The 21,591-nt window shown below is 35.7% G+C and overlaps 1 protein-coding gene across 4 annotated transcripts in view; it reads right to left on the bottom strand.

Moving 5' to 3' along the window:
• LOC121323080 (oxysterol-binding protein-related protein 6-like) overlaps positions 1-14,988 on the bottom strand; it is a 45,268-nt gene extending 30,280 nt beyond the window's left edge. For all 4 annotated transcript variants that reach the window (XM_041263819.1, XM_041263820.1, XM_041263821.1 and 1 more), the window contains exons 1-2: positions 14,552-14,988; positions 3,598-3,849 (exon numbers count right to left, since the gene is read on the bottom strand). In XM_041263819.1, the coding sequence (XP_041119753.1) occupies positions 3,598-3,732 (135 nt within the window). In that variant the 5' untranslated portion in view covers positions 3,733-3,849; positions 14,552-14,988. The remainder of the gene's footprint in view (positions 1-3,597; positions 3,850-14,551) is intronic.
• Between the last annotated feature and the right edge of the window lie 6,603 nt (positions 14,989-21,591).

Here is a 21,591-nt window from a genome sequence, read left to right as displayed (position 1 = left end):
TAAAAGATTTTTCATTTGGATTTGTTTACTAAGGACATGGTTAATGGGTCATTGATCTGTATTACCAGCAGTGTAATCTTTAATGTAACATCTTATTACGAGCAAAGCCCTCAAAGGGTTTGTCAAGTGCTCAATATCTGCATCTAGGCTGCCTATACTACAGATGACTCATTCCATTTTCATTTTCTATATTTGCCTGTAACTTGTTGTCATGAAGCACCCAGAAAACCAATAAACATATGGTATGAAAATTATTGACTATTCTTTGAAACTTAAAATGTGCATGACCTGAACATGATTGAGTTATGGTACCATAAACCAAGTATGTTCTGGGTAACCAGGGTAAACCAGGATTTACTGTTTAAAAACATAACTCAAACTGTGCCATGGTCCGGCATACTGAACTTTGTGGCCAATCTAATACTATTCCATAATTATCAATGTGCAATTTGGTTTTGTTATTTTATTTGCAATATACTCCAGTACTGATGTTGATTTTAAAATACACTCCAGGCACCTCTCCTGTGTACCTGCCCAAGCCTCTATGTCACAGAGTAGAGGAGCTCTGTGCAGTTTTCTAAAATTATAGCACTGTGGGCCCAGATGCTAGTGGCAGAAAAGAGGCTCAGAGACAAGGAAGCTGCAGTTTAAGCACTAGAGTGCACATTTAATAAACAAACAAAATACAGGTATGAGGGACAAAATAAAACAAACACAAAACTCACAAGAACCAGGCTGAGCTACGCCTTCACTGGCTTTCCTTCAAACACCCCCTACCCCAAGTGTTTTATCTCCCATTTTATACAGGTGGTCATTCCCCAATTAGAACCGAATGACTTCACCTGTGATTGTTTGCATGGATAGGATTTAACCCCACCACTGCCACATACCTCCCGTCATGTGTGCTGCACACATGACCGCAACCGGCCACCTCCCCCCTTAAAACACCAACTCCCTCCCACATTTCCCCCCACCCCGGATTCTTGTGGGTGGGTCAGCGACCGGGTTGTTCCTGTCTCTGGTACTTCCCCATGGAGACCCAGGAAGTGGGCGGGGCATCGGGCGTGCAGGCTGGTGACCAGGTGGATGCAGGAGTGTATATAATCTCACCAAAGACTATGCAAATACAACAGAACGCAATGTCTTTCACAGCTGCAGAGGCTAATTGGCTCAAGAGATCTGAAAATATACAGTAACCACACAATTTTCATGATCATGCTCCCTTTCTGCTACAATGATTTTAGGTTTTAATCAGCTGTCAGGTACATGCCCTGATTTTTAAGGCACATCTCTCAGTTATTTAAAAAACATTTCAAATTGAAATCCTCGCCTCTCCTTGAGCTCAGGTAGTTACATTACAATGCTAATCCCACTGAAACTGTTCTTCTTAATAAAACCTCCCTAATAAGTGTTCTGCAATTCATTTTAATCTTCAATTTAATCTTCACTCATAAAGTAGGCTCTATATACCCACACAATGCTAAGTGTGGCAATTTTTAAAAGCTCAATATCCCTGCCAAGCCTCTTACATGTATAAAACAAATCAGTCACAAAATGGCATCTTATCATCGGAGGGCTTCCCCAGCTAAAAAGCTCACCATCCATATAACATAAAATAGGTAGAGTTATGACAGCATTTCTGAAGCCACTATGTTAATGTTTTGGTAATCTGAGGCCAAAATAAAAGGTCTTCATTTGCAGCAAAAGACTACATTTATTTAAAACCCCCAGTACTTATCATTATGTACAACTCTTTTTTTTTGTATTGGATTGCTTAACAAATTATTACAAAATACTCCTGCATGCAAATCCTTTGTACTTTATGAAAAAGGAATGAAACATTTACCAGAAAACCTTAAATCCAATTTGAAATTCTGAAATAATTATTACCCCATGGACTGCAAAGCCTTGTTTGAAGGAGCTACAGAATAAGTAAGCAAGGTGCAGCTGTATACATTAGGAGCTGTATTTATAAGCTGTGCTTTCTGACTGCAAGTCAGTAGTGCATGGTAAGCAACACAATAAGACTCTTGGGAGTTTCATGGTTTGTCATAAAAGACAAGAACGTAAATAAAACTAAAAACTGTTAGAATACATTGACTAGATACTGTATTTATTTGCCTCATTCAACACAGCTTTTTCAGTGGTCTCCTGAGGGAATTATCTTAATGATAATAAACTCCCCTGGTTACCTGAAATGCAACACCTTCACCAGTACTAATAATTTAAGGTGATCTGATTTAGTTCATCATGACCCGTCATCAATTATTAAGACTTAGGAAAGTAGTGATGTCAAATCTTCCATTCAAGTCTCCGGTTGCTTTTGTGAAAAATGTATTCCATACATACATACTGTGACCTCTCAGTTTAATTAAAAGGGCAGACATTAATTCCTTTATCAGAGCTTAGCGTTTCAATAACAAATGTACCAGCCTGATTCTCAAGTAACTTTATATGCATGGTTAGATTAATCTTTATGTCAGTTTGTGTGGACATGAGGAATAAAAAGGAACATTCTACTGTACAAAAAAAAAAAAACACCATAAAATAGAAAAGCAGTTGAAACAAACAAGTAATCATTGGTTCTAGGTTTAGTGTGTGTTGAGAAATGCTTCCAAAACATTTACAAGGATATGGTCTGTGCCTTTTTCAATGTTCTGCATTTTACAGCCACAAAATGTAACACCAAAATGAAAAAATAAGTTGTTGTCAAGAACATTTGTTACTAAATGCAGGCTCTGAATGCTGCAGTTTTTAAAAGGATTTTGATTGATACAATATGAACAATTTTCTTTGATCATATTTTCCTATTCAAGCTTCTCATTCAAATGTTCGATTAGACAGTCTACACCAACACTGCTTTACTGACTTGGTATGCCCCATAGTATCAAAAAGCTTCTAATAAATGAATACTTGACATGATTAAACTGTAAAATAATCTAAAAAAAAACTAAAGATTTTTGATAAAATTAATTAGTCAATCCAGGTGAAATAATTAATGTACTGTATTTCATGCTTGTAATCCACTGTGCTAGCCAGTCATATTGTAATCTAGTGTGATAGAAGAATGATTACAAGGAGATCCAGCACATCTATAGATATTGTATGAGCAACATACAGTGTAGACATACTATACTGTACTGCCTCCTTATTGGAAAGCCTTAGTTTGACAGCTTATTTCAAGACTAGGCTCCACTGCTTTTGGCATTTCTTATGTCTTCATTTACTTTGCTGACAGTACTTATCCAACTGCCACATTTCTGACTCTGCAGTACTGTGAGAACTGTTGAGTGAAAATGTGTTTGGGAAAACAATGACACCTAACACAAAAAGGTACAGAGAAGTGCAACCAGGCTAACCCCTACATTGTATGAGCTACTGCATGAAGACAGGTTAACTAAAATGAAATATTTCAAACAGAAAAGAAAGCACATTTTTTATACAGGAAACAGGACTTCCCTGGGCACATGGTGTGATAGGAAGGGACAAGTCTTATTGTATACAGTATCCTATGCACCTATAGCTCATAGGCAATTAAAAAGGTATGCCAAAGACAGATAATGGAAATTTGTGAAAAGAAAGTTCTGTCTGTCTTACCTGCCGGCTGTCTCTGTGGGAAGAAGTAGAAGAGCCACTTTTATGTGTTGGCGTTGATGCTTTGTGGACAGGGGTCAATGTTTTCTCCTCTGAACTCATGGTTCTGAGATGGTGGCCACGTTGTTGATTCGCCATTGATACCCCAGCTACTGTTCCTCAGATAACAGAACCTTAGGATGCTAGTCTCACCCTGAAGGGCATTATTCCATGCGTAGAGTAGAAGCAGCCTGACAATGTGTACCCTCTCCTTACCTGAAACAAATAAACAACATAATTTAATATGACACTATTCACATTACATATTAAAGTTTTACACAGGTGCATAGTTCATTCAGTTATAATAAAATACACCATGTAAGGATAGTACAGTACCTACAGAATTCAGTGCTGGAAGTTACTTTATTACACAACTACTTGTCAATGAGCATTATTATTGAAAATGAACTACATCGTGCTGTTTTTAATCTTCAGCAAGACTTACATGAAAGGCAGATTATTAGAATGTAAATAAATATTCCCACAGTGAACTTAAGCCGAAAGAAAAGAAAAGAAACAAAATCATAGAAATAATAATTTAGGGCATTATCAGTATCCTCAGTACTAGAACTTATTTATTTATTTATTTTTAAATCACAACATAGGGATAATGTGAATATTGTAAATGCTTTCAACTGATTTCCTCAACTTATTTTGTACAAAAAAAAATAAATAAATAACACAAGCGTGGGATCAGTCTTTGAGCTTCAGTATTGTAATTCATTCACCCAATGCGCACTGCTTAGCTTTCACCCACCAACCTTGAAATGAATGAGTCACTGATGCGGGACTCAGATTTCTAGTTGTTTTGTTACTCTGAGGAAAAAATACAGGGTTGTATTGTACATCTGTTTACATTACTTGTTTGAAAATTAGATTTTTTTTTTTTTTTTTTAACAAACTGCACTGTAATATCCTGGATACTCAAAATACAGGTAGGTAACATTTGCATATATTTACTTCATACACTTTTCACAATTGTGACATACATTAACTACATAGAAATGGAATGTATCATTGAAAAAAAGGAATTGACCCCAATCCTGGCTAACAGCATAACAGAAAACTTAATGGCAAACTGAAACCTAATGGCAAACAGATTAAATCCATTTCCCACAGTATTTACAGTAGTGTTACAGCAATGTTAACCTGCAGTACAGTCCTTAGTTAGTTAGTGCCCGGAGCACATATGGTACAGTATACTGCACAAGGGAATGCCCTTACAGATGCAAAAGAATATACAGCTAAAATGATCACAATAATGATGAGTATCTTAAATCATATCAATTAAGTTCTCAGTACAATAAATAAACAAGCCTAAAAACAAATTACCCACAACATCAAAATGATTATTGTTCCAAACCTAAAATGGCGTTTCAAGTCACTGCAGAAAAAAAATCACGCCAAGACAGCTTTAGCATTTACCATGTCTGGGGAGACAAAACAGATACCCATTTACAATTCTCTGAGAATTTTTAATGTATGGCATCCAGGTCAAACCTTTCTGCAGCACACAGCAGCTCCCTGCATTTCAATGCCCTGATGCTAAGAAATAGTGCTTCAGGCGCCAGCTATTGCCACCCGGGCCAGGGGTAGACCTATTTATTGCTTTTCTTTTGTGCTAGGCAATCCTCTATGGCATGTAATTAATAATGTGTCACGATCATATCTTCATCCACTCACTCTGCTGCATTCTGCCAAACACCCAAGTGTTTTTTATACAGGCATAATAAGCACTACCTTATATTCATTACCAAAACTGTACATACTACCTTCAAAGTGCCTGGTGCAAGAAGCATTTGAAATATGTTTCCCTGACTACACTACAGCACTGTTTTAATGTATTCAATTAAAAATGTTTAATGTTTAGGCTGATTACATTATTTTCCCAGCTGCTGTGTGAATAAATGATCCACAGGTACAAATATCCACATTTGCAGTGTAACTATGACTCAAGCTAAATATGAAAACTATTGTACAAAGCATGTGCCTGCTGTTCAAAGTCATGACAAAGACTGTGGCAGTGTTTTTTTTTTTTTTTTTAAAAACAGGTGAAGACACTTCTTATTAGTGCTGTTGTGCTCTCTTTGCCAATATATATGACAGGCAAGTGTTTCTTTGTTGCTATTTTTAAAATACATCATGCCCCTAATGCACTTTGGTCTCGTCAGTACATAGAGCTGATTGCATAAATCACAGGATGACTCTGTATCTTAAAGGTGTGATGTTCTTTAAGTGCACAGTTTTAAATCGGGGGCTTGAACTATTAAATAAAACAGCCACTGCTAGTGATGATACTGTACTGTTAGCAAAGCTGTAAAATTAAAGTAATCACTATGGTCTTTTTAAAAAAAAAAACAGGATTCAGTGTAGAAAAATAGATGTGATAACGGCAATCAAGAGACCCTGTATAATTATTTTTCCAAAGGTAAATGTCGATTTACCCAACACATATACAGTTAGTTAGAGTGGCAATGAGATACTTCAGCTATCCTATTATCTTCCAGTGCTTGCAGTGTGACATACCAAAAAATGTCATGGCTGTGCTTTGGTGGGTTACACAGTATGTTTAACAGCATATTTTTCTTAATTAGCATAATTATTAAACCCTGTGATCCATGACTCTGTTAAGCCACTGTGGTGTTAAGTTGTTAAAATAAAAGCACATTTTATGGATTTTGAATCTTTCATGATCTGAAAGACTTCCCTTAAAGCCATAAACAGGATCAAATACAAGTACTGTAACAGTAACAAATAAATAGAATAATACATGGGTCAGAATATACAGTATTATCACATATGTCTCAAGATGGTTTTGGGCAGTATGGTATATTTTTGACCCATATGTTATGTTACATATTCTACGTTTCTTAAAACAGGTTTTTTTTTTGTTTTGTTTCCATTTTCCTGCTCTTTTTGAATTCTTCTGTTGTTTAGCAGTTCTTGTTATTCCTTGGTTGAATTTCACTGTCTGTACTTATTACTAAACTTTCACGAGAACAAAAAAAAGTCCATGGTTTGTTTATAAAAGTTTGAGATATGTTATGCATGTGCCTACGTATGAACATGAAGAATACAAGTCTACATGTCCTACAGATTATCTCCATTAAGTTGATTTAAAGAACATTAAAAGATCCCAAGTGTAGTTCTTAAAATAAAGTCTGCAAATGATCCTCACATTTTCTACAGAAACCGGGCATATACAGTACAGTTTCCCGTCTTTCTCTCTTTATCTTCCCAGTAACAGTGCATGCACTTATATTTTAATAACACATGCTCCAAGCAAACCTGAAATTGGTAAAATAACCAACTACAACACCTCCTGCTTGTTCCTGGTCGTGGCCTGGCTTGTTTTATGTCAAATGGTTAATCTCACATTTCCTGCCTTTGTATTTATCTCTCACTATGGCGTGTGAAATCACCCTGCTAACAAAGGATTACACGCTGTCTGACAGGCTTCCAACAACAGGGTGATAGGTTCTGCTCCTGCGGTGTAGAATAGGCTATAACATGTGCATGTTTACAGTACTGGCTAGGATTTCATTTGATATATGCCGTTGCCCCTTTCTTTCTTGCAACTGTAAGGAAGCACCAAAAAACAAAACAAACAGAAACGATGAATTCTAAATGTTTTTTTGACAATTTCAGCAGTTTTAGCATGGAGCAATTGCAATTATCATGATCATATCTTAGTATGTGTTAGAGCCCCTACAACACCATTTTTAATATTTTTCTCTTTTACCACATATCAATTATAATTTAATTATAATTAAGTATATTAGGCTGAACGTTGCCTATACTAAATTGAATTTCACAAACACTCTTACACATTTTGCAGACTAAATTTTTCTCCAGTGGTATGAAAGAAACACTGCTGTGCTCTCCCTTGTGTAAACTTGGATTTTACACTGTGTTGGTTCTTCATGCATAATTCAGTCTTCTGGTAGGCTATAAGTTTACTATGGTTAACATGTAAATAATTTGTATTAATCGTTTTAAAATTTTAAAAGGCTTAAATTTCTTTGCAGTATCTAGTGCAGCTGTATCTGGTAATGCCAATGTGACTGAGTAACTAATGCTCTGCTATATTTTACAGTAAGTGAGCATTTATAGTAACTGGTTTCACAAACCATGATTAGCACTAAACTTCTTTAAGGTAAGGTTTAGTCCAAGAGTAATGCTAATTGGCTTTGTGAAACCAGCCTTAAGAATCCAAAAACTTACATCTACAATAGCAAAAACAAAATAATGTAAAATTAAAGTCCACTGTGGCTCAAATTAAAAGTGCCATGAGGACCCAACCTCCTGAAAGGAAAGCTTTGAGTTTATGGATCTTGAAATCCATCTCAGACAGTCTTCAGCAAAAGGAAATTGATTCCAAGTTTTTAGCCATGTTGACAGTATTAATTGATGTTAAATTTTGAAATCAGTTGTGCAAAGTAGTGAGCAGGACCCTAGCATTCTGGATTAAGTCAAAATACTAATGATGCAAAAAAAAAAAAAAAAGGTGTTAATTAAAAAACATTGAGCCTGTCAGGGACCTGAACAGAGATCAGTCCAGTAAATTAATACCACACAAAGTGTTGCACATTGACTGCTTCTCAAACACAATCTCACAGCAACTGATCTACTGGAAGACTAAAAAAGACCTTCTTGAAATCAGCAGCGAGTCATCAACTTTCTTAAATCACTTTGCAGAGGTTAACGAAATATACAATAGCCGTAAAACGCACAACAAAAAAAAAAGGAAGATTAACAAAAACGTAAAGAAATGCCAGCAGGAAAAGGGCATTCTGTAACAGGGCTGTGTTCAATTATGCAAGTGCATATGAATTATGAATGTGTTTGACACCACAATATCAGTCTGTTAGCCTGCAGTATGTTCACAGAAAAAAAAACGTTTCAGTCATGGCTGTCACACACATAAAGACGACTCTACATTCACGTATATATTCAATGTTTTGTTTCAGATGATGAAATGGCTTCTCAGAAATATACCCTACAGTAGAGTTAATCCTGGGCTCATCACTCAAATATTTCCATAACCAACACAGTGATTTCCATCTGTACCCTTCAGTGTAGTCTTCAATACAAGTCTTTTTAGTCACTTAAACTGTGGTTTGCTTGTATTTGCATATCTCGTAGTGTTTGTCACTGGTATTATTGCTTTACAGAACCAGCTTGTATTCAAAATATTTTTGTCAAAACCATAAAATGATATAATGTGGTGATACCATTACAATTATGGCAAATCAGTTTAATGATTGTATTTGTTTTTATTCTGCAGTACCCTTCACAGATCCCAGCCACAATTTTAACACAAAATAATATGACTATAGTGTAACTTACCTTACAAACACAGAGTGATTAGACTGCAAAAGGTTCATACATAGGATGTGCTAGTACAGTAGATGCTGTAGTAGTCCTGACCAAAGACATTAATCACAAACTGCTTTCATGTTTGTGGTCACGTGAAAATATTTCACAACCCCTTATCACTTGAATTTTTCCCTTCAGGTTCAAAATGTAAGGCTGCCAGACTCGATGAGGGTTGCTTATCAGATCAATAGATGGTGCCACTGTGGAGCTGCCAATTCAATTGATTCAGGCTTGTCACAACACATCAGTTTTGGTGTAATGCTTGGCTCTTGACCTGGTGTTTTATTCATTTCATCACCATTTTTCTCACTCCAAGAGATACATTTGAAAAATGAACAGTTGTCAACAATTTAAAACCCTGTTTGTCAAGCTGCTATAGAATATACTGCATGCAATGCAACGGTAGACAGTACTCATTTTGTACTTTACTGTTACACAAAAATATATTACAGCAGAGAGCAATGGACACCATTTTTTGATCAAGTTGTCTTTCTTTCAGGGATGCCGTGGCTTCTTCCTAATCCATACATGTAGAATTATGACAACAATCCAGCACACATTATCACTATTAATTAATACAACACAGAAAGAGAAATTATGTTATTTTTCTAACTGCTCCATACACCCAGTAGATCTCACCTAATTCCAATATCAAATTTGGACTAGCAGTACTTGTGTCTGCAAATGGTCTTAACAAAGGTCAAAAGTCGCCTACTGTGTAACGTGTTTTTGTATATTGTAATCCTCATTTACACCTTTCTTCATCTACCTGCATCATTTGTATTCAATAGATGCTCTTTACTCAAGGTAATTTTCTTTCTCCATCAAAGCAATTTAGAGAGACTGATCACATTTTTTTCAGCTATTGACAAGAGACCCATGCAATACACTAAATCTTTCTTTGCATAACAGTTGCTTGGTAACAATGAGTTCTGCTGAATTACAGTAGAAATAAACCAGGTTGGTAGTAACTACTCAGTTTCTTCCTTTTAAAGTTATGGAAAGAAATGCAGCCTTGTCACCATAAAGAAAAAATACAGTACTGTACTGCAGAATCTAACACTGATCTAATTGGGCTCATTCAGACTCAATGAAGGCAGTTGTTTTCAAGATTTGTAAAACAGATATCTGTGCATAAAATGTTAAACTACTGTGACCTCAAAAGGCAAGTGGCAGTTTTAATTCAGCAAAATGGATTCTCTTGCATAACTTAGCACACCTTTTTTTTCTGATCACAGCGGCAGTGATTTTAAAGTGCAACTGTAAACAGAGCATGTTGTTTTTGCTCTTTCTAGTGCTTTTAGGAGTTTTTGTTACAGTTTAAATGTGCATTTTGATTTCTTTGAGTTTAAACACTAGTCTGTTTACACAAAGTATTTTAAATGTTTAATCTCTTAACTTTGAATCTACAGCCTTACTGTTTATCATGCCTTACCATGGTCAACCATGATATTTACAATGGTATGCTAACATAATCTTGAATAAGGTGAGACACTATATATTGTAGATTACATATAAAGATACTGTAGCCCTCAAAACAAATTAACTGTAATAAAATATAAATTTTTTGTACTACAACTACTAGTTACTGTAATCTAACCTTGTCTCGATTGGTGGTCCAAAGCTTTTACTTCAATTCATGCACTAAAATACCCTGCATAGGGGCTGGGTTTATGGTGTGTGCTCAGAATAGCTACCTTGTACCAATAAGTTCAGAACATATACAGTGGGTCACTAAGCAGCTTAAAATAACAGTCAAAAGATACTGACAACAGCGCTGTCTATTTTTGTCATGAATTCTGATTTGAATGTTTGCCAAGTGAAGCTGCAACCAATTTACATTCATATCAGGAAACCTAGGCTATGTTGTTATTGAATTCTGGCATCAATCTGAATGCCCTTCTGAGCTTTGCAGCTATGTAATCCAGGCTTAAATACAAGCCTGTGCAGATCTAACCACACACCAGTTGCAAAACATATTCATAACCAATCTTACTGCACAAGAGAACACAACTCTACCAGATGGTTACCTTTCTATTAATATGGGTTTACACCAAATACCCAGAGGTCAGTTATTTCATTCATACTGATTATCCTTCCTTTGCATAATTAAATGCAACAACAAATATCCAGCATTGGTATCGCTTTACAGGTAAAGTATCCAAAGCTTCACAGCATTGTTTCTTTCTGCTGAATGAAACATTAGCAATTCTATTTGCATCTATCCCATGAAAAAGAATCAAGTTACTGTTAATAAGGATGATCAATCTATGCGGAGATTCCCCTGTCATTACTAAAAGTAATTGTTACCAATAAACAAGAGAGTGGGACTGGATACTTGACAGCTTGTTAAACATCAGTCAGTGTGCTTGGTGGTCATGACAATAATAATAATCGCTGCATAACCGTGAAAACAAGTTTTATTACAACCGTAATGGTAGTGGCCTTTTTCAAACCTTAATACCATTTTCACAACCCTTATTTTACTTAGCTATTGAAATAATGCGCTATTAAAGTTTTTTTTTATTTTTATTTATTATATGTGTTTTAGTCATGCTGTTTAAGATCGGCAGCATAATTAAAAGCAATAATCTCCAGGATTTATGGTCACCTTTGAAGTAAAGCATAACTGCTTCTTTCTGGGGTACAGGAGAAACACATACTGGTAACTAAGAAGAAAGGAGCCTGAGCTTCTGGTGGGTGATGGCACATCATGCCAAAAGTGGTTCATGGATGAGCACATAACTACTGAAACAAATAGGTTTGCAGAACCTTCTATACAATATGATTATTTGCAGTATGAAATTATAAAACACAAGTTTTGCTCTTGAACATGTGAATCCCCAACCTGTATTAGCTGTCACATTCAGTACAGAAACAGGGCAGGGCTGAAAGACTTTGGAGTGGGTTGTTCTCAAGGTTAAGCATATACCAGGCTGCATGACTCTGTAGGCTTCCTTCACAACACCCTCTTCTACATCAGCAGAACACTCTGGTTTCACCTCCTGGCGTGATGTATTGTAGGACTCCTTACACTGTCAATGGCCATAATGAAACAGTGCAGTTTTATAAATGGGTCACAAAGCAGTAGAAAGCTTCACTAACAGCGAACTACTGTATGGTTTATTATGTCTGCATTATCAGTATATCCTGACCAAAAGCTCAGTTTTTGAAGAATCACTATGACCTCAGGGTTTGCTGCAAGTGGAGAATGAATGCATATTATGGTGATGCTTATAATAACAGAAGTGAAAACGAAGAATTCTCTTGGTTTGTTGAATAATGTTTATTATGTTTTCTTTGATGTCAGAACCAAATGTGCACGTATATGCGAGGAAATTCAGTGCATCATGACTCGTGGATCCTCATAACACTGACAATGTAAACTGCTCATTGGATGTAGTTAGAATATTTTTTGAACATCATTTCAAAATGTGAACATCTTAAACCCATTACTCTTGTACATCAGTTATAGTCTTGGTGCACAATAAGAAATGGACATGTTTCTTAAATAAATATGCATACAACAATTTAATTAATTAAACTCAGATAAAGAAGCTAATTGAGTTTGCAATGGCCTTCAGCTCAAGTGTAATGGGCTTCCTTTCTTTCTGCAGGTACCCACTTAATTGCATGATCCATCCAACACAGTGCATTACATCAAAACCTGAACTAAAGGATTATATATCCCTAATTACAGCAACATAATTAATCCCTTAAGGACCACAAGGAATTGAGCTTGTCTTCAAATGGTTTCCTCTTAAAATACATTTGAGAGTAACTCAAGTGACATGAAGAAACTCAATTTAGATGACCAGATCCAACCTGTCCGTACATTTTAAACCCTGTTTTTTCCATCTATTTGTAAAAATGAGAAAGTTAGCATAATTTTCCTTGTACCTTAAAGGGTTAAATCATGTTTTTAATAGTTCTTGTTTGTTGGTTGTCTTTCTTTTTTGTTTAGTATTGGGGAAGATCTTGAGCTTCCTAATAAACACACGGTCACTAACAGCTGGAACTGGGACCAATAAATAAGACAATTCTTATTGTCCCAGTTACAAGCAACAAAAAAAATCTAAACGGAGAATGTTCTATTCCAAATTTATAGTCATGAATGTACAAGACAATAACCGAAAAAACTCATTTTGATTAAAATACTATTGGTTGTCATGGTGGTGTAACTTGATACTTCTGCATTATTTTGGGCTATATAAAAGACAGAGTGCTACACAGGCAAACCTCATGCTATTTAACAAAAAAAACAAAAAACAGACACATCACAAAAACTCTCTCAGTCCCACAATAGCCTAAAACACACATCTATTGCTGATTGCAAGATGTTTTTTTTTTTTTTTTTAATAGTAAGTTGGTAAGATCCTTGTGAAACGCTGGTCATTACATCTTACTGACTGACAGCAGCCTGGTGACTATAAATGGAGTGTTTGGCTTAAACAAAAAGGAAAAAGAAAAAAGGAACTGAATTATCTGAAGTTTATTTTTGTCAGCTTCTCTTTTTTCAATCTGTTAGCCATTTTGCTCAGCAGGCCAGAATCCCATTATCTCATACTACAGCATGCTACAGTACAAATTATGACCACAATTACACAGCAGTATCGAAGGACATCCCTCTTCTGCACCACTCTGTGCCACCTATTTGACACAACTCTCTTGACTACAATATATATATAACCACATTTTTTCATATCTACCCTACATATTACACAAGTACATACTAATAAAATACATTAACCTGACAGCATAAAATTTCCATCACTATCCCTTACTCATTTACTATTTTAAGTCAGTGGATACCAATTTGCTGTTTGACCTTCCAATAGGAAGAGCAATAATCAATGTTACACCAGGTTTCTGTAGTCAACCACCTCTGTATTGCACTGCAAGCTCAGTACCATTGGGATTTCACAAGAACAAGAGCCAGCCATATGCAGTTACTTTCTACCAAACTCATTTGTACTGCAGTTAATGTACACTGTGTATAGTATTACACTGAAATAGCCAGACAGAAACATAACGCTACATTTCATTCACAATTTATCTAAGCTCTTACCGTATAGTGGAAAAAGAATAATAAGGTCTTGAATTACCTACAGTATTTGATTTGATTTAATGAGCTGCTATGGTTTAATGTAATATTACGATAACAAATAACAGAGTGCATAATTGCAAATACCTATGCCACCGGTCCTTCATGCACTGTCCATGGGGGAAGAGGGTACTGGTTCAGTATTGTCTCCCATCCCCCATAGGAGATATGACCCCCACCTGCTAGATAACCCACCCAACAGGTCATGTCTATAATAATAATAATAATAATAATAATAATAATAATAATAATAATAATAATAATAACAACAACAACAACAACAACAAACATTCAGCGCCCAAACCAAAAAGTGAACAACATACCCAAATGCCAAGGAATGCAATAGGAACCCCCACTAACGCACGGGAAAACCGAGGTAGTCACCTATATATCAAATATCAGAGTATGAATGCGATGCGTTAAGAATACACTTACCAGGTATTACCAGGGATTTACTGTTTTGAGAGCATGTCTTTTGCTGCAGGAATTGATGCTTGCTGCTGCTTCCAATGCCGTAGTATATATTATGATGCTGATGCGGTCGTGCTGTAATGTTAAAAACAGTCTGTGCGCTGGGATTCCGCACGCTACATAACCATTGTCGCTTTGTTCTGCTGAAGACGTTGTTTTCCTGAAGATGTTGTTTTGCTGTGGGTGTTCGTTCACCCGTTTCTTGGTTGCAGTTTGCCCGTAGCTCAGCAGCTCTTCTCCCTGCAGAGAGAAAGTGACTCAGAATTTACTAATGACCGGAGTGGACTTCTGGACTGGGGCTGTGAGGGGACAGGGGGGCGGGGCCTGAGGAATTCGATTTCCTGCACTTGTCTGAGCGCAAAGCACAAGAGAAGATATTCTCTGATGCAAATAAACCCCTCCCTGTTCTACAATTGCAATGAAATTGACCGCATATTTATTAGAAGGAAAAGGTGGGGATTACTTACTGTTTAAATATTATAGGGGTCCCTTGCACTTTTCATACAGCTGTTTGTTTTCTTTTATTGTTTGTTATTTTGTGCACATTTACCAGAAAGTTTTGTTTTGTTTAGAAATATAATATTAACCATTAGCTTAAACTGATCCAATACAAACACAATCAGTAGCTACGTTTTGTTTGTTTCCTAAAACTCAGATAACCGTTTACATACTTTAATTAAAACACTTTTTGTGTGACTGATTAACTTACCCTTGTTATCTGTTCCATAAATCCTACAATATAAATTATAACGGTGTATTAATGTTGCAAATTGGTTTTAGTCGTGATAGGATGGACAGGGCTGATAGTATTCTGTTGGTAGGTGTTTCAGTATCCATATTAGAGATGTTTCCCAAGTTCTGCAGAACAGACCCCCAACAGATCCCATTGAGTAGTGATCACACATCCCTCCTGTACATTCTAAACACCCTGAAGACTTAATGCCTCATCCAGTCAGACTGCCCCATCCTATATATATATATATATATATATATATATATATATATATATATATATATATATATATATATATATATATAGAGAGAGAGAGAGAGAGAGAGAGAGAGAGAGAGAGAGAGAGAGAGAGAGAGAGAGAGAGAGAGAGAGAGAGTCAGTCAGGCAAGGTTTTTGAAAACAAATTGTAATGCGTGTCCAGAATGAATTGAATGGTTAAACTGACAAGGATACAGCTCTAATTGCAATACAATTCTCCACATGCCAAACATGTCTGCATCTTCAGTCTTTCCTTGAACTTTAGACAACGTTTTTAAACAACCATTTCAAGACCCTGTGTTGCGATTGTTCCCCTGAGTTAAGAACTATATTTAGTATATGGTTTCTAAGTCAAAAAGCCTTTCTGAGCATGACGATCACAGCGAATATTCATTTCAACATTCACTAATATTTTTTGTTCCAAAAAAGAGATGTACATTTGTTAATTGAATCATACATTGGGGATTAACGCCTTTTCTCACCATACAGTTGAACATGACTACTTTTAATTATAATTGCTTATATACTGTCAACCGGGCATCCATGTATAGTTAAACTCATCCAGAATACTGCTTTTTCAGAAAGGTATAGCTAAAACAATTAGGTGAACCACAGTGATGATACACCATCATATTTTGAACAACATTTGTAACACTTTGTTTTTTATACGGATACACTGCAGTTAACTTGGTTTAAATTAAAACAGGACACTGTTTCGCTTTATTTAACAGCTGGTATCTATTTCCATGAGTGACCATTGTTAAATGTATTTCTACCTCCACAACAGGCATCTTATTTGTGGTGTGGTGAGTTTATAGTGGGTTTATACTGGGCAAAGGCCTTGCTAAAATTCTAAATTCATTCAGAGTACATTAATAAGCACGGTACCTGGAATCTGGATAATAATGGATGCAGATCTCTTTATACATTATACAATTCTCATATACTTAATTTACTTGTTTGGGAACACAAAAAAATACTATAAAAACCTTGCAAAAATGGTTTTTTGGTTTTGATCTCTGAATATGTGGCAGCAATTCCAAAAGAATGTCTATAAATCTGTTTGAATTTCCATGAAATACAATGTTATCTAAAATTTATAATATGCATTAGTTAGCCTCTGTTTGCAGAGCCCAGACATCTTTATATTACTCCCATCAACTATTGCAGAGAGTGCAATACAAAGTGTGCTGAACAGGCTTGGGGAATAATATTGGTGATGACAAGGAAAAAGAAAATGTGTATAAAATCAAAAACTACTTTAAGTACCAGATACATTTTTTAAATGTATTCTTAAGTAATTAAACTAATAAACACCTATCACACTCCTTTATTTTAAAAATAATACAATATGTTTATTTCATTTTCATAGACTATACCCTTAAAATCATCTTAAAATCCTCTTGACATACAATTTAAACTTGAATTTACAACATACAAAATATAGCTGCATGAAACAAGCTCTATAGTTTACACACATGCATTCCCAGTGGGTAAGCTGTATAATAAAGTCCTGAATACACCTGTATTTACTTAGAAGTTTGATATTATTGAAATTATTACAGTTTTTACAACATGGGTAATGCATTTCACCAATTAATTTCAAGTTTACATTTTATTAAAAGATGTTGGTCATTCTCGGAGAGAAAGGGTGGATTGGGGTTTATAAATCAACACTTTTAAACTGGGAGGCCCATCTGAGGTTTGTCTCAAGCAGCTGGATGATAATCTACAACAATAACATCTTGTAATAGTGTAATGCAGGTTATCTTTACTAAAATAAAAATGGCAAACTTGAGACAGGTATGTAACAACCAAGTAAATACTTATTCAAAGTTGACCTGTCCTTACACCAACAGACATATAAAAAATGCAAAACCTTTCCTGGCAGCTGCAATGATTGAATGTGGCGATACATTTACATCTCATTTGCAACCTATTATACATGATTAGCATTAAGTCACTTGGGATAAATCCAGAGATGATGTGGCTTATCTAGTCACCGTAGAGGGCTGACATTTTGGTACTGGGACAGTGCAAGTGAATGGTAAACATATGATGCAATAAAAACTGCATGGAATACATATGATGCAATAATAACCTTGCCCACATAGGGGGTGCTGTTGCTACAAGTGTTTACATTATGATAAATTAGCTGAGACCACACACACACACACACACACACACATTTTTATAACACAGATAGGCTTCAACAGCACATCCAATTTCTTATTGCATTGTGTTCCTGATGGCTTATTTTGCGTCAGTACAAAAATTAGGCACTCTGCTGTACATAGTCTATATAAGCCACAGCATGTGTGGATATACTGTAAATCAATCAATGTTATACCAACCCCTTTATAACCTCAACATTAAAACAGTAATTACTTCTAACAACATATAAAGTATAAAAACGGCAGATTAAACATAGTTATTATGAGAGCAAGATTAAATATGAAAAATATCACTCATGTTACAAAATATAAGTGAATCAAGTTGTTATTTTGTAGGTCAGCAATTCATTACCATATAGGTGCTAATGAACTAAAAGGGAATGTATTGTCAAACATGTGGCATAAATAGTATTTGGGAACTATTCTTATCCCTCATTTTTTTGTGTTTCCGATGTAAAAGTTGTTGTTCTCTTATCACACGTGGTCATAAAAAAAAGAAGGTTCATATTTTTATCATTTTACAAACCTAGACCATAACAACTAATTCATATAATTGAAGGTCTCTTAAGCACTCTCAAGTTGTTGTTTTTCATCTATTTTCCAAAAATAGATGACAATTAAAGACTGGAGAGAACACTTTGAAAATATGCCCCCAAATGTCTAAAAATAGACTTACTGAGCACACTGTTAACGATTTAGCAAATTAGCAAAGCCTATTCTTTTTCTTTAATCATATAACAATTGAATGGTTAATTACTTTGAAAACTCTATTAATGATTAACTTTCTGCACTTCCTAATACTGTGGCATATTTAAAAATCATCAACAGCCAGCTTTGTACAACTGTAACACATCTATTTGGTTTATTGGTAACATGGGTTGTAAATCCCTTCAGTGCTGCAGAATTACATTCCGGGGATAAAGTAAAACATTGAATTTAAAAGGTCATAACGGCAAATGTACTGGTTGTACATTAAGGGCAACATGGGAAGAGAGGTCATATAGTTGGGCATATGGCCGTGTGCTGCGGCACTAGCACATCACATGGATAAAATATTCTAAATATTCGATCCATGGCACCCAAGAGCTTGAGCACTTAATCCAGCTGATTTTGCATGTAACAGTGCAAAACTATCTCCCAACGCTAAAGATCCCATCCGATAGGAGATGGAAAATGTTCCACAAATCTCAAACGTGCCATTGAAAATGCTTTGTGCAGCATGTTGAAATCTATCCCGAGAAGTTGTTGTAAAATGTGGCTATTGGGAGCTTTTGGCTATTGGGAGTTGTAGGGTACAAACTGTAAGATATGGCCATACCACGTATGAATCACTTCCCGTTTTAACTTTCACGTACCAAGTGGTTTATATTTCATGTTTTAAATTCAGAAAACAATATTAAAAAAGCAACTGTCAATAAACACCAATATGTATAATAGTAAATGGATCATTTATGCTAACAAAAACAGTATACATAAGTTATTTATATTATATCAATATATAACAATATTCTTTAATAATTATTTTTTCAATAATAATATACTATGTAAGAATAATACTAATAATTAATTTTAAAAAAGTATGAGTGCTATATTGTATAAATCATTATGTGGTGGTATGAATCCATGGTGTAACATATGAATATACAGTAAACCAGTCTAAAAAGATCATTAGCCAACCTTTAATTTTAGAAACAAGAGATAATAAGTGTGGAAAATAAAATATTTTTTTCACAAATGTCCACAGTAACAAAGGGCCAACTCATAAAAGCAGAAAAGCAAATCCACAGCAAACATGCCTTAATCATCAACCTAATACGATGTCTCTAGAGATTTCAAAGTGTTTTTTCTTCTTGAATATCCTGAAGAACTATTTTAGCAAACAGATGCCAGTTTTAAATAATTCATAAACTGTTTACTGTCATTAACATCTAAACGTAGCTTTTATCATTCTACATACAAATCATGAGGTTAACCACTATAAACTGAATACCATGGAAGACTTGTATAAACTCAAACAAGTAAACTCTGCCATCTTGTGGCCAAAAGTAAAAAAGATCCGCTATGGATGGATGATTGGTGATGATAAACACTTGCACATTCCCCTGTTTCATTGAATAACATATTTTAAATGTAATGGCAACATTCTGTCATATTCTTGACACAACAAAAACTACTTTGGAAATGAAGCAATAACCAGCCTTTGAATGTGAAATGTCAGCAGATAACACCTGTAATAAAGCTACCGTACATCAATGGATTAAAGCAGAGATATCAAGCAGTTTATAACCACTTTAACAAAGTATAAAATAATACAAAAAAAGTAACTTAAACAGTATTTATTTTATTTTAGTATAAGTGATAAAAAAGGAAATTACTTCAGCACAATGATGAACCGGAACAATCAAAAAACAGGCACATGCTTTTAGCCACCACATACTGTACTGTGAAAAAGTATTTGCCCTATTTGATTTTCTGCATTTTTTTGACACTGAATGTTATCAGATCTTCAACCAAAATTTAATATTAGATAAAATGGACCCTGAGTGAACAAATAACACAATTTTGATACTTATTTCATTTATTTATTAAGTTATGCAACATCCAATGCCCCCGTGTGAAAAAGTAATCGCCCCCTTAGACTCATTAACTAGTTACACCACTTTTAGCAGCAATAACTGCAACCAAATGCTTCCTGTAGTTATTGATCAGTCCCTCGCTGCACCGTGGAGGAATTTTGGCCCACTCCTTCATGCAGAACTGCTTCAACTCAGTGGGTTTTCGAGCATAAGCTGCTCGTTTCAGGTCCTGCCACAACATCTCAATGGTGTTTAGGTCTAGACTTTGACTAGGCCATTCCACAACTTTAAATTTCTTGTTCTTCAACCATTCGGATGTAGACTTGCTTGTGTGTTTTTCGGATCATTGTCCTGCTGCATCACCCAGCTGCACTACAGCTACAGCTCACGGATGGATGGCCTGACATTCTCCTGTAGAGTTCTCTGATACAGAGCAGAATTCATGGTTCCTTCAATGATGGCAAGTTGTCCAGGTCCTGATGCAGCAAAGCATCCCCAAATCATGACGCTACCACCATGCTTGACCGTTGGTATGAGATTCTTACTGTGGAATGCAGTGTTTGGTTTTCGCCAGACATAACAGGGCCCATGTTGGCCAAAATTTGAGGATCATCCAGGTGCTTTTTGGCAAAATTGCGATAAGCATTCATGTTCTTCTTAGTGAGCAGTGGTTTCTGCTAGTCTTCCATGAATCCCATTTTTGCCCAGTGTCTTTCTGATGGTGGAGTCATGAACACTGACCTTAGCCAAGGTGAGAGAGGCCTACAGATCCCTGGAAGTTGTTTTATGTTCCTTGTGACTTCCTGGATGCTTTTACGCCTTGCTTTTGGAGAAATTTTGGCAGGACATCTACTCCTGGGAAGATTCACTACTGTCCCAAACATTCTTCATTTGGACAATATGGCTCTGACTGTGGTTTGGTGGAGCCCCAGAACCTTAGAAATGGCTTTGTAACCCTTTCCAGACTGATAGGCATCAACAACTTTTTTCCAGAGGTCTTCAGGAATTTCTTTTGATCGTGGCACGATGTGCCTCAAAACCTGTGTGCTAACAACTTCACTCTGATGGTAATGGCCAAAGTTAGTCAGATTTATATTGGGCAGGGCTGGCTCAAATCAGGCCTGATTGTTAACCAAAGTATTCAAACAGCTGACCCTTTTTCACACCTAAAGATTGCATGCTTGATTACCTTGCACACCAAACAAATGAAAAAAGCACCAAACTTTGGTGTCATTCTTTCTCTCAGACTCCCTCTATATACTA

Source organism: Polyodon spathula, chromosome 11 (genome assembly GCF_017654505.1).
Source record: "Polyodon spathula isolate WHYD16114869_AA chromosome 11, ASM1765450v1, whole genome shotgun sequence".
Taxonomy (NCBI): Eukaryota; Metazoa; Chordata; class Actinopteri; order Acipenseriformes; family Polyodontidae; genus Polyodon; species Polyodon spathula.
This window is presented reverse-complemented; position numbering and strand designations above follow the sequence as displayed.